Below are 13,994 nucleotides of genomic sequence, written 5' to 3' on the forward strand. Positions count from 1 at the left end.
CCAAATAGTTCCAACCCTTGTTCTTCTTTATGCTAGCCTTTGCTTTCCTTTGGTATATTTTAAGTTTCCTTTTGAATTAATGAACCTGCTTCCATAGCATACTAAGATACATTGTGCATAAAAATGTTTTCTTTAGTCTGGGGGAACTCAGTAGGCTAGGCAGCATCTACAGAGAAGAATAAATAGTTGATGTTTCGGGCCTGGAGAATCGACCATTTATTCGTCTCCATAGATGCTGCTTGGCTTACTGAGTTCCTCCAGCATTTTGTGTCTATTACTTTGAATTTCCAGCATTTGCAGAATCTCTTCTGTTTATTATCTCTAGTCTGATTCTTATGTCAATTAACATAATTTATGCTTTTTTGGTTATCAACTTTGGTTTGCTGGAAACTCTTTCTCTTTAAATGCATTTTTAAGAAAGTGAGAGCTAAAAATGTATTGGCATCTGTTATACTATTTGGCATGAAGCTGATACAATAGTCCCTACTCTGAAGAGGTAGGAAAAATATTCTCCCACTTTCTCCATTACGGTTGATATTACATTTGCAAGTTTGACACTAATTTGTTTAAGGCCATAGATGTTAAGAAATGTTTAAATATCTAAATATGGACTGGCAGAGCTTTCCAAAGTAAACCTGAAAATAGTTTTGGAAAGTTACTCAAAAGTGCGGTAGTAGGGAGTGAGATCTAAAATTCTAATAAGTTGCATAAACCGTAAGTGCAGACTTCTGCAAGTTGAGAGTCAGACAAAGGTTTGGAAATTACTTATTTACTGATTTCGAGGTTCAGTACGAAGTATAGGCCTTTCTGACCCTTTAGAACCGCACTGCCCAGTTTAATCACAGGGCAACTTACAATGGCCAAATAACCTACCAACCAGTACATCTTTGGACTGTGGGAGGAAACCAGAGCACCCGGAGGAAACCCACGCATTCCACAAGGACGTAAAAACTCCTTACAGAGGACACCAGGATTGAACTCTGACACCGCAGTGTAGTAGTGTTGCGTTAACTGCTACGCTAGCGTGGCACTGATAATAATGCTGATCCTACAGCTTAATGGAGAACACTGTAACCTATAGGTGTGCTTTCATCACATAACAAAATGAGTCAGTTTGGTCAAGGGAATTAGAAACCATTGGCAGGCATCGGAGGTGTCATGGAAGTAAATGGGAGGAGAGAAAATAGGAAGCAGGTTCCTTTAAGCATCAACATCACCCGGTCTCTTATAATTTGTACTCCGCTTTTCATATTTTTTCATATTACAATCCATCTGAACCCTCTTAACCATTTCACTCAGATTGTTTTCATCCACTTGAAGCACCCCAGCTTCTAATGCATGGAGACACGAGACTGCGGGTGCTGGAATCCGGAGTTTAAAAAAAAACAGAACTGCTGGAGCACCCTGGTGCACAGTCTGACCCTGAAATGCCCACAGTCATGACAGCCTCCACACATGCTGCCTGACCCACTGAGTTCTTCCAGCAAGTTTACCGTCATCTGCACAAGTGCAATGAAAAACTCACTTGCAGCAACATCACAGGCAGATTTTAGATTTATAATAATTTTTTTTATAGCTAATACATGATCCATCAGTTTTTCATTCTTGCCTGACCCTTAATTCACTACTATATCTGGCAGCTTTTTATGATTTCCTTCTGAAGACACATAAAATAACTGTATTATTTCCCCTGCCATTTCGAAGTTTTCCTCTCTCTGTGATGGAATCCACGTTTGCCTTTGCTAGTCTTTCCCTTTATACATACCTATAAAAGCTTTCGCAGTCTCTTTTTATGTTTCTCCCAAGTCAACTTTTGTATCCTGTCTCTTTCTGAATTGGTTGTTCTGTGTTGATTCCCAAGCCTTTCGCTATTCCTGGCAATTTTGTGAGCTTTTCCTCTTGATTTAATACTATCTTTAATTTCTCTTGTTTGTCACTGTTGTATGCATTTTCCTTTTGAGCTTTTGTGTCTTAAAATATAAATAAAAATACTCATTTTATTAGTTACAGGAGTGGAATCCAGTGTGGGCTTCAGCTGCTGTAGCCCATCCACATTAAGATTTGACATATTGTGCGTTCAGAGATCCTTTTCTGCACACCCACTGATGTAACACGTGGCTATTTGCATACTATTGCCTTCCTGTCAGGTTGAATCAATCTGGCCGTTCTCCTCTGATCAATGTCACTTTCCCAGGCTTCAACTTTTGGGTTACTGACCAACCTGCAACTTGCAGGCTGTTGAGGATTGCACTGAAACTGCAAATTGCACCCATCTTCTTATACTCCCTGGTTACAGAACTTTCTTTCAGTTTGTCATCTCCTGGTTACATTTACTTTGCCATCATAAATTGTTTTATGATGGGAGCCTTCCATGAACTTGTCACACTGTACCTGCACGTCCCTGTCAGTGGCTGGCACAATGTTGCAGTAAATCTGTAGAGGTATCCCATCTCTTTGGCTTGAAATGCAAAGCATCTTCTCCATCAACTCCTTCTCCATCTCGCCATCCTAAGCTGCATGTAAACTGCAAATTTATAGGCATCCGTTAGTCTCGTGAGACCATGGATTTGTGCCTTGGAAGGTTTCCAGGGCGCAGTCCTGGGCAGGGTTGTATGGGAGACCGGCAGTTGCCCAAGCCGCAAGCCTTCTCCTCTCCACGCCACCGATGTTGTCCAAGGGAAGGGCACTAGGACCCAAGCAGCTTGGCACTGATGTCGTCACAGAACGATGTGTTGTTAAGTGCCTTGCTCAAGGACAAACACACTGCCTCAGCTGAGGCTCGAACCAGTGACCTTCAGATCATTAGACTGATGCCTTATCCACTAGGCCACGTGCCAGCAAACTACGAACATTTGTACAAATAATTGCCAAATTATGTAATAAAATGAGGCTGTACTGTATATACACTGAATGGCCACTCTATTAGGTACATCTATTCACCTGCTCATTAATACAAGTATCTAATCAGCCATTCATGTGGCAGCAGCTCAGTGCATAAAAGCATGCAGACATGGTCAGTTGTTGTTCGGAGCAAACATCAGAGTAGGAAGGAATGTGATCTAAGTGACTTTGACTGTGGAATGATTGTTGGTGTCATGTGGGGTGGTTTGAGTATCTCAGAAACTGTTGGTCTCCTGGAATTTTACACACAACAGTCTCTAGATTTACAGAGAATGGTGCTCGAAAAAATACATCCAGTAAGTGGCATTTCTTTGGGGAAAAATGTCTTGTTAATCAGAGAGGTCAGGGGAGAATGGCCAATCAGGTTCAAGCTGACAAGAGAGCGACAGTAACTTAAATAACAACATGTTACAGCAGTGGTGTTCAGAAGAGCCTCTCTGAATACACAACATGTCAGATCTTGAAGTCGATAGGCTTCAACAGCAGTAGACCATACTGGGTTCCAGTTACTGAGTATATATTCAAACCACATTTGGATGCTTTGACTTAAATCTTCCTTGCCTTTCAATAGCTGAATAACATTCTTGGTTTAGACTTCTCTGGCATTATCATGGAAATTTACACCATATTCTGCCGAATATACCCATATTGTACATATTGAGCCACGGGAGATTGACACCATGTAACAAATGGTTATATAAATAACCTGCTGAAATACATATAGAGATGATAAAAAACTTAGTTGAAGAGCAAGGGGAACCGGAGGGGGAACAACTTCTCTCAGGATGGTGGGAGTGTGTGGAATGAGCTGCCAGTGGAATTGGTGGACATGGGTTTGATTTCAATATTTAAGAGAAATTTGGACAGCTACTGAATAGGGATGGGAGATACTTGGAGGGGTATGGTCAGATGCAGGTCATTGGGATTAGGAAGAAGAATGTGGCATGGACTGGCTGAGCCAAAGAGTCTATGGTGTTCAATAATTCTATGACTCTATAGGAAAGAGCTGGCCAGATTTAGAAATTAAATTCTAGTTCTTTGGGTCCATGTTTTTGAAGGTGTAGTTGCTAGTGGCGGAATAAAGGAAATCAGTAATGTGTCAAAGGGCAGATTTGGAGTATTGAAAATAGACACCATGATGACAGTACTCAGTCAGGGTGTTCCTTCTAAACTACCTGCTGTAGATTTATAATAATTTATTTTTATACTGTACACCCAACACTTGAGTTCTCCAGCTTTGCACTCTGGATTTTCCTATTGAAAACCATCTGATTTTCCAAAGGATCATTGAACGCACACATACCTCTAATTCTTTTGCTGCTGTTTTAACATGTACATTTTTAAAATTTTGATATCTTTCATATAGCATTCTGATTAACATTCAGCAGTGTTAGTTCATCAGCTTGACTAAATTTATTGAACTATGCTGATACCTACCAGCATGGAATATGGAATCTTTTACTCAGTTTATGCCATAACTTACTGCTAATTACGCCACTGGTGTTTAGAGCAGCAATGAAAGTCCTCCATCTCTGGCAGTGTTCATGGCTTCCTTCATCGTGTCAGTAGCTTCCTCTCGGTTTTCACTACTGTCAGTCACACAGTGGAGACTCAGGAATACTGTCACACTCAGATGTAGAAGGAATCTTCACTGCTGTTTCCATAACAGTTTTGTTTTACCAGTCAGGGTTGTTAGCCCTGATCTGAACCCCCGAACCTGGAGGACCAGTGGACCACTTTTAGTCTGGCCTCTACCCTTTGACCCTTTTGGCAGAGGTGATCCTACCAAGAGCCAAAGCATAAAGCCTTGACTTCAGTCAGCATAGCTCTCTGGGTAATTGAGGCACACAAGCTTCCAAACCATGGCAAGGTTGTGGTCCTCTTGGAGGTTTATGCCATAAGTTTAGTGTTTTTTTCTAACTTCTTGATAGATCCTATGGGTCCTTAATTTTAAACTGAGTCTTAGGGAATGTCCCACAGGAAAAAAATCTTGATTTCTTATTCTTTATTTTATTCCAAATCCACTAATGCACCTTTACCTTCAAGTCCTACACAGGAGGTTGCAGTTTCAGTCTCATCTTCTTTCCCTTCAGAGCCATTATTCCATTATCCAAGTTCACATGCCATTAATCATTGGCGGTGATTTCTAGTAGGTTGCCAAGCAACAACTATTTGCAAACTGATTGTTTTCTCATAAACCAGTGATGCAGAGTACACGTTAATGCTGACTGATGCATTCATTGGCAAAGCGTATTTGGTAAAGATTTGAGATTTCCCTCCGAGAAAGGGAAAATGTTAGAGGCACACACACAAAAATGCTGGAGGAGTGTCAATAAACAATTGACATTTTGGGCCAAGTTCCTTCATCAAGACTAGTTGTTAGATGTTAAAGGTGCATCTGAAGAAGTGCAATTAACAGTTTAAAGGCAGAGGAAATCAAATTCATTCAAGTTTATTGTTGTGTGTGTGTGTGTGTGTGTGTGTGTGTGTGTGTATATATATATATATATATATATATATATAGAGAGAGAGAGAGAGAGACACACACACACACCCCCCCCCCCCCCCAAAAATGAAACATAAAAGAAAATAAAAATTTCTGGTAGCATCTCTGCTGAGCCGGGAACACTGAGATCAGTTTTTGCTTTTTCATTAGCTCTCCATAGTCAGGGCAAAAATATTAAATACTGTAACAGAGGACATAACTCTAAGGAGAGCAGGGGAAAGTTCGAAAGAGATTTACAAGGCAATATTTTACATAGTGTGGAAGGCGCCTGAAATGCAGGCAGCTTGGATCATGGGCTGAAGGGCCTGTTCCAATACTGTGCTGTTCTGTATTCTAGTGTACCATTGGCTCACTCACCACATAACAGAGGTTGGACCTGGGACTTTTTAGGTGTATGATCACTCCAGGTATGTGATGCTCACTGATTCTCTCTTAACCCTTTCCCCTCCAGGACAGGTAACGTGAAGACAATGGCTGACCGAATAATTCTGATGAGATCCCAACTGAAGGAAAAGCTGGAGAAACTGGGGACCCCCGGCACTTGGAATCACATAACCCAGCAGATTGGAATGTTCAGCTTCACAGGACTGAACCGTACGTACCTAGACTGCATTTACATTTGATTTTCTTTTCAGAAAATTGTAGGAATGTATAGATAGTATTTATAGGAACTCAGCTCACTGGATTTGAATTGGTCTGTAGCTTAAAATGAGACCTAAGATTGATACTTAAACTGATGGAATATAACAAACCCAGAGTAATGTCTTCACTTTGCACCAATCAACATAGTTTGGTCAAAAAGTGGCTGAAATACTTGATAACTGCATCCTATGTTTAAGATTAAAACTCTATTTGTCGTGTGAAGTGCGTTGTTTACATCAATGACCAACACAGTTTGAAGATGTGCTGGAGGCAGCCTGCAAGTGTTCTAGTACTACCTAGATGTGCCCACAACTTACTAACACTAACCTGTATGATTTTTGGACTGTGGGAGAAAGCCTTAGGAAACCCGTGTGGTCATGGGGAAAACGTACTAACTCATTACAGACAGCGATGAGGACTGAACCTGAATCGCTGGCGTTGTAAAGCGTTGTGCTAACCACTACGCTACCATGCTGCCCTTTCCTTGGAACCTTCAAATCTCTATCTTAAGCATGTTTTAATGTATACAATGATTAACAACAGAACAATGAGGAGAGGAAACCTGTATACAGGTATTGAAGTTGGGTGACTTATGCCATCTACTCTTTGCTGAAATGACCTGGTCTAGAACTCATGCTGCTCAGTACCGCAGCAAGTATGGCTACTGCCTCACAGTTTAGTGGTCTGGGTTTAATCCTGACCTCTGATGCTGTTTGTGTGGAGTTTGCATGTTCTCCCTGTGATATCATCTGGATGCACCCGTTTTCGCCCACATCCCAAAGACACGGCAACTGAGAGGTTAATCGACCATAAACCTAAGAGATTCTGTAGATGCTGGAAATTCAGAGCAACTCACACAAAATGCTGGAGGAACTCAGCAGGTCAGGAGGCATCCATGGAAATGAGCAAACAGTCAACATTTCGGGCTGGAAAGGAAGGGATAAAAAGGTGGGGGAGGGGAAGGAGGATAGCTAAAGGTGAAAGGTGAAAACGGGGATGGGAAAGGTCAAGGGCTGGAGAAGGAGGAGTCTGATAGGAGAAGAGAGTGGACCATAGGGGAAAGGGAAGGAGGGGGGGACCTAGGGGGAGGTGATAGACAGGTAGAGAAGAGGTAAGAGGCCAGAGTCGGGGAATAGAAGAAGAGGGGAGGGGAAGGGCTGTCAGTTATCCCTCGTGTGTAGGTGAATGGCAGTGTTGATGGGAATTTACAAGGATAATCATAATCAGTTGTTTTTTTTTAACACTTAAGAAATAATCCAACTGTTTTCTGCAGGCATGTATTGAAAATTGCAATACTGCGAGTGAGTGAGGAGCGATGCCTTGAGGTTTGTTGCAGGAATTTGCTATGGGCAGGTTTTAGAGGAGGTTGCATAGGCCTCCTCCAACATGTGGTACTTGAGATCTTGGCTGGTGCCAAGTGCCTGCTGCAGTTTAGACTCTGGGATCTTCAGCTGTTCCCAATTCTTGTGACTAGTCCATTCCTCCTTTAGTGCACCTGGCAAATAGCTTGGAAATTTTTGCAGATTTTCACTGTAGCATTTATTGCCAGCAGCTGCAGTGTTTGCACACACCATTATAGAATGTGCCTGGGGTCGTCTCTGTTTATTGTCAGTCTAATTGTGTTGAAAGCTCTGAGCAGCCAGATGAGTTCTTACAAAGACCTTCGAAAATGCTGTTGCCAAAGCATCTGTCTTGCAGGAGTCTCCAAACAACTGAGCTCTCTCTAGCTATTTCTCCTAAAGAATGCAGTGGCTTTTATTCCAAACAAAAACTTCCTATCTGCTAGAATTTCTCCTGTGCACCATTTCTCTGTTTGCCTCAAGAGTTGGAGTGAGGTGGGGAATCTGCGGATGAAGTTCACCATCCTTCTCAGCGATTTTGTTCCTTTTTTTGCTCTTCTATGTAGGTAACAGGTTATATTCAAAGTATAGTATTACAGTGACCGCTCAAAGCCACATGGGTTTCTTCCGGGTACTTCAGTTTCCTCCCATAGTCCAAAGATGCACTGGTTAGTAGGTTAATCCTGTGATTAGGCTAGGGTTAAGTCGATGGCTTGTAGGCTGGCGTGACTCGCTGGGCCACAAGGGCCTGTTCTGTATGGTAACTCTAAATAAAAAGTAAATTTATTATCAAAATACATATATGTTACCATAGACAACCCTGAGATTCACTTTCTTGCAGACATTTACAATAGAACAAATAGAATCAATGAGAAACTACACACAAAGACTGACAAACAACCAAAGTGCAAAAGAAGACAAACCGTGCAAATACAAAAAGAAACTAATCATAATAATAAATAAAAATACTGAGAACAAGAGTTGTGGAGTCTTTGAAAGTGAGTCCATAGGTCGTGGAATCATTTCAGTGTCGAGGTGAGTGAGGGTACACACTTGGTTCAGGTCCTTGATGGTTGTCGGTTAACAACTGTTCCTGAACATGTTGGCGTGGGACCTAAGGCTCCTGCACCTGTTCCAATGGCAGCAGTGAGAAGAGAGCATGGGCTGGATGGTGGGGGGTCATTGATAATGCTCTGATCCAACCCAGGACACTAGCATATTTTGAACCTTGGTGTTCAACAGGTAAAGACTGGAAGGAAGAGGGAGAGGGATAATACTGTTGGCAAGACTCGGCACTGTGATTTCTGAGAAATGTTGTGCCTAGGACCAGAATGAGAGAGTGAATAGTTTATACCAACAACAGAGTTGCAAAGGTGGCCTCGCGACAGGGAGTGTCTGGTGGAATTCTGATTCCTATTGCGATTAAAGTCATTGAGATGTACAGCACAGTGACAGGTCCTTCTGCCCAACTCATCCATGTCAACCAAAATGCTCCTAAGCTACTGCTTGTTGCTTGCATTTAGCCCTTATCCCTCCGAAGCTTTCTGATCCATATATCTGTTCAGGTGTCGTTCAAATATTTTTTTAAAATTTCATATATAATTTTTATATAATTCCTTATAACTGATGATTGTTTTTTTTTGTTGCATGTTGCACCCAGCGTATTCTGAGTACATGTAACTATATTTGCCAAATAAGTTGATCCTTGATCTTTGATATTGAACTAGCCTCAATAACTTCCATTGGCAACTTGTTCCGTATACGCCAGGGGTGTCAAACTCATTGTAGGTCACGGGCCGGATTGAGCAAAATGCAGCTTCATGCGGGCTGGATCAGTCGAACGCGTGCGAACGCAGCTTTCGTTGCCTCCGTTTTTTCAGCCTGCTCTCATGTGTCTCAGTCTCTGCTATAACTACAAAGTGTTTCACTTTACAAATTCCGTTTCTTATGAAGGAGACTGCCGAGCAAGACTGCCGAATAAACACTAAAAACCCTGAAAACCTGGTACCTGAATAAACTCAGCATTAGCCATATCATACGCCATAGGCGCTTCGATTCCTGGGGCCAGCTTTAATAGTAATTAGATATTATCTCGCGGGCCAAAGATAATTCCGCCGCGGGCCGGATTTGGCCCACGGGCCTTGAGTTTGACATATATGGTATACGCACTGCCTTCTCCATGAAGAAGTTACTCCTCGGGTCCCTTTCCAATTGTTCCTCTTTCATCCTGCCCACTAGTTTTTGATTCCCTTTTCCCTGGGGGGGGGGGGGGGGGGAAGGACTGTGTGCATTCACTTTCTCTAATCCCCTCATGGATGCTGGTTCGGATAAGAGTCCACAGCGAGATTGGAACTCCATCCCCATCCCTCATGCTAAATGCCTGTTAACTGAAGAATTGTCTTAAAGTCATAGTCAGGCAGCACAGAAACAACTTGTCCATGCTGACTGTAATTCCCAGCCAGTTAGTCTGTGTTTGAGCCATGGCCCTCCGAAGCTCTCCTATCTATGTACTTATGTCACCTGAAAATCACTTTCTTTCCCCCTTCAGCTGACCTTGTCTTTGTGTGAATTGAAAAGAAAGCTTAAAGGAAACAAAAATGTATTTCAGGTTAGGAGATCATGCCCTGTTCCTCATCTTCACTTGAGTCTGTGACCTGCCATTTGGGTTTGATACTTAATACCTTGTGGTGTTGCTTGATTCATCTTTTGAAGGAATGGATTCAGGAGGAAGACTTAAAATAATTGTATCAGGGCAGCACGGTGACATAGTGGTTAGCATAATGTTATTACAGCACCAGTGATCTGGTTCAATTCTACCCTGTCTGAAAGGAATTTTTACATTCTCTCTGTGACCTCGTTGGTTTCTTCCGGGTGATCCGGTTTCCTCTCACATTCCAAAGTAATTGGCCACATTGGTGTAATTGGGCAGCACATTACAGTGCTGTATCTCAAATAAATAAAACTAAATGAACGATTTTAGTCTGGAACTGGGAGTGGCAGTGGGCTTGTTTCACAGTTAGAGTGATCCACGACCTCATATTTGAGCAATGATGCTTTGAGCAGTGCTCGTTTACTGTCACTGCAGGTCATTCCATCGGACCTGCTCCTTGAGCAGCAGTCCCACAACATTGTGGAACGTGCTCTGTAAACGATCCTGCTCCCTATGCTTTGTGTGATTCTTCACATTTGTTGGTCATTTTGATAGTGGGATATTTTTTTGGGGCGTTGTTTTTCATCCTCAGCTTGTGGAAGTGGCTGATATAATGCATTCAGTTTCCTTAAGAAGGGGCTCAAGGTCCCTCTTTAAATGGCCAGCTCCCTGGATTCGCAGAGCCTCGTTGTCCATGTTAAAAGTACAGGTTGCAGTTTGACAGGGACACTATTCTTGAAAGGAAGCATTGCTTGTAATGTTCTTGTTTTAACACTAGTTGGGAGATGATAGATGTTGTGTTGTGACCTTAAGACGTAGGAGCAGAATTAGCCCCTTTGGCCCATTGTCTGTGCTCTGCCATTCAGTTATGGCTGAGTTATTATGTCAACCCCATTCTCCTGCCTTTTCCCAGTAACCTTTGACACCCTTACTAATCAAGAACCTGTCAACCTCTTTTTTAAATATACCCAATGACTTGGCCTCCACAGCCATGTGTGGCAGTTAATTCTACAGATACACCACCCTCTGGCTAAAGAAATTCCTCCTCATCTCTGTTCTAAAGGGACATCCTTCTAATCTGAGGTGCCCTCTGGTCCTTGACTCTCCTACTATTGGAAACATTGTCTCCAGGCCTCTCAATATTTGGCCAGTTTCATTGAGATCCCCTTCATTCTTCTGAACTGCAGTGAATGCAAGACCAGAGCCATGAATTGCTCCTCATACATTAATGCTTTTTTGTTCCCAACATCATTCTTGTGAACCTCCTCTAGCCCCTCTCCATTGCCAGCACGCTTTATGAAAGGAAGCATAGTTTTTAATGTTCCCATTCTTGGTCCCCTTAGCGTTATGGGTTGTGGCACTGGGAGATGATTTGGTAAGATATTGCACTGCATTCTGTAGCCACTAGTGCTGGAAGAGTTAGTTTGAATCCCTCTGAGTTGCTTAGCTTAGTGGCACCATCTGAACACCCAGGCTTGGTTTGATGTTTGAGAGTTGTGAATGGAATGAGTATAAAAGATGAGCTACCAGATCACTCTTTACAAATTCTGGTGTTGGGAATTCTGGAATTTAAATTAAAGAATGCTAATGGCAACTGAGATGATTAATCTCTTATTTTCTATTGGAATTGGAATTGGTTTATTATTATAACATGTACCAAGGTACAGTGAAATTCTTGCCTCGTACAAGATCCAGTCATTACACAGTGCGTTCGGGTACTACAAGGTTAAACTATAAAACAGCATGCAGAGTAAAGTGTTACACAGTTACATTGCAGGTAGACAGCAAGTTGTGAGATCATAATGCATTCGCCATCTGTTCCAAGGACACGACTTTTCATTCCAGGATATCGTCGATGTCCTCCTTCTTTAAAGAATATGGTTTCCTCCCTCGACTACTGCTACTGCCCTCACCTGCATCTCCTCCATTTTCTGGACATCTGCACTCACCCCATCTTCCTGCCGCCTTAATAGTGATAGAATCCCTCTTGTCCTTAACTATCACCTCACCAGCCTCTGTACCCAACACATTGTCCTCTTCAACTTCTGCCATCTCCAAAGAGATCCTACCACTAAACATACCTTTACCTCCTCCCCTCCCCCTTCTCTCCGTGAAGATCACTCCTCACACAATTCCTTTGTCCATTTGTCCCTCCCCACTAATCTCCCTCCAGGCACGTATCCCTGCAAGCGGCCTCAGCACCACACCTGCCCATACACCTCCTCTCCCACCTCCATTCAGGGCCTCAACCAGTCTTTCCAGGCAAGGCAGCACTTCACCTGCGAATCTGCTGGTGTCGTCTGTTGCGTCCGGTGGTGGTGAGACCTGTTGTAAATTAGGGGACCTCTTCATCAAGAACCCCTGCACCATCTGCTACAAGCCAGACCTTCCGGTGGCCAAACATTTTAATTCCAATTCCCATTCCTCTTCCAACGTGTTGGTCTGTGGCCTCCTCTTGTGCCAAGATGAGGCCACTTTCAGGGTGAGGAGCAACACTTTATATTCCGTCTTGGTACCCTCCAACCTGAAGGCATGAATATTGATTTCTCCTGGTAACTGCATTCCCCCCTCCCCCCACCCTCGTTCCTCTATTCCCCTCTATGAGTATTTACTTCTCTCATCCCCCTCTTACTTCCCCCTGGGTCCCCACCTCCTCTCCTTTACTGAAGGTCCACTTTCTTCTCCAGCCCTTGACCTTCCCCACCCACTTGGCTTCACCTATCACTGTCAAGCTAATCCCTTTCCTATCACTCCACCTTTTTATTCTAGCATTATCCTGCTTCCTCTTCAGTCCTAAAGAAGGGTCTCAGCCGGAAACTTCAACTGTTTATTTGTTGTCATAGATACTGCCTGACCTGCTGAGTTCTTCCAGCATTTTGGATGTGTTGGATAAGATCATAATGAGGTAGATTGTGAGGTCAAGAGTCCATCGTATTGAACTATGGAACCATTCAATATCATCTGATGGGAGGGTGAGAAGAGGGTTCTATGAAATATATAACAATTTTTTTTAAAAATAAAGTATTCAGAAGAGGTTGAACACGAGTTCTGCTCTATCCCAGGGGAAACCTGGTCTGGGGACTATTTGTTTTCATCAAAGTGTTCATGTAACTGTTAAAACTCCAGGACTAAAATGCAGTACTGGTGAGCAGTCCCCACCATTGATACTGTAGAAGACGCAAGATACTAGAATATAGAGGAACAATCTGCTGGAGGAATTCAATGGGTTGAGTAGCATCAATGTAGGGGTTGGAAGGAATCGTCACATTTCAGGTCAAAACCCTGCATCAGGAGCCTATGTATTTTTGTTTCTTTTCAAATCTTTTTATTATTATTATTATTATTCAAAAATACACAGGTACATCGAAGTAACAACACTTACAATGCCTCAAAAAAAATTATCTTAAAGATTGAAAATTTTTGTGAATTTAAAAAAACCCCTACTAAGCAAGAAAAATGAGGGGAAAAAAAGAACCCATTGAGGGCACAACCCCGGAGCCATGCGTCATATAGAAAGCTTCTAAAAATAAACATCAAACCGCCAACAAGAAGAAAAAAAAAATCAAAGCAAAATTTACACTTAGATCGTGGAGGAAATCTATCAGTTAACTGAAATGATAGTAACGAGCAAATGAGCCCCATCTCTTGTCAAAATCAAATAAAGGTTCAAAGGTTCGACTTCTAATTTTCTCCAAACTGAGACACAGCATCACTTGAGGGAACCATTGTGACAAAGTAGGAGCAGATATATCCTTCCATTTCAACAAAATGGCCCTCCTAGCTATGCCTATGTATTTTTGGTAGATTCCCAGATTCTCCAATGTTAGGTTTAATTTGTCAGTGCCTTCAAACCAAGAGGTTCTGCAAATGCTAGGAATCCAGAGCAGCACACACAAAATGCTGAAGGAACTCAGCAGGTTAGGCAGCACTGTGGAAAAGAGTAGACAATCGACAC

At 42.4% G+C, this 13,994-nt stretch overlaps 1 protein-coding gene across 1 annotated transcript in view; it reads left to right on the forward strand.

Moving 5' to 3' along the window:
• Positions 1–13,994, forward strand: part of got1 (glutamic-oxaloacetic transaminase 1, soluble) — a 66,373-nt gene that overhangs the window by 43,142 nt on the left and 9,237 nt on the right. The window contains exon 8 of the mRNA XM_073026934.1: positions 5,859–6,001. Coding sequence (XP_072883035.1) covers positions 5,859–6,001 — 143 coding nt within the window. The remainder of the gene's footprint in view (positions 1–5,858; positions 6,002–13,994) is intronic.

Source organism: Hemitrygon akajei, chromosome 23 (assembly GCF_048418815.1).
Source record: "Hemitrygon akajei chromosome 23, sHemAka1.3, whole genome shotgun sequence".
Classification (NCBI taxonomy): domain Eukaryota; kingdom Metazoa; phylum Chordata; class Chondrichthyes; order Myliobatiformes; family Dasyatidae; genus Hemitrygon; species Hemitrygon akajei.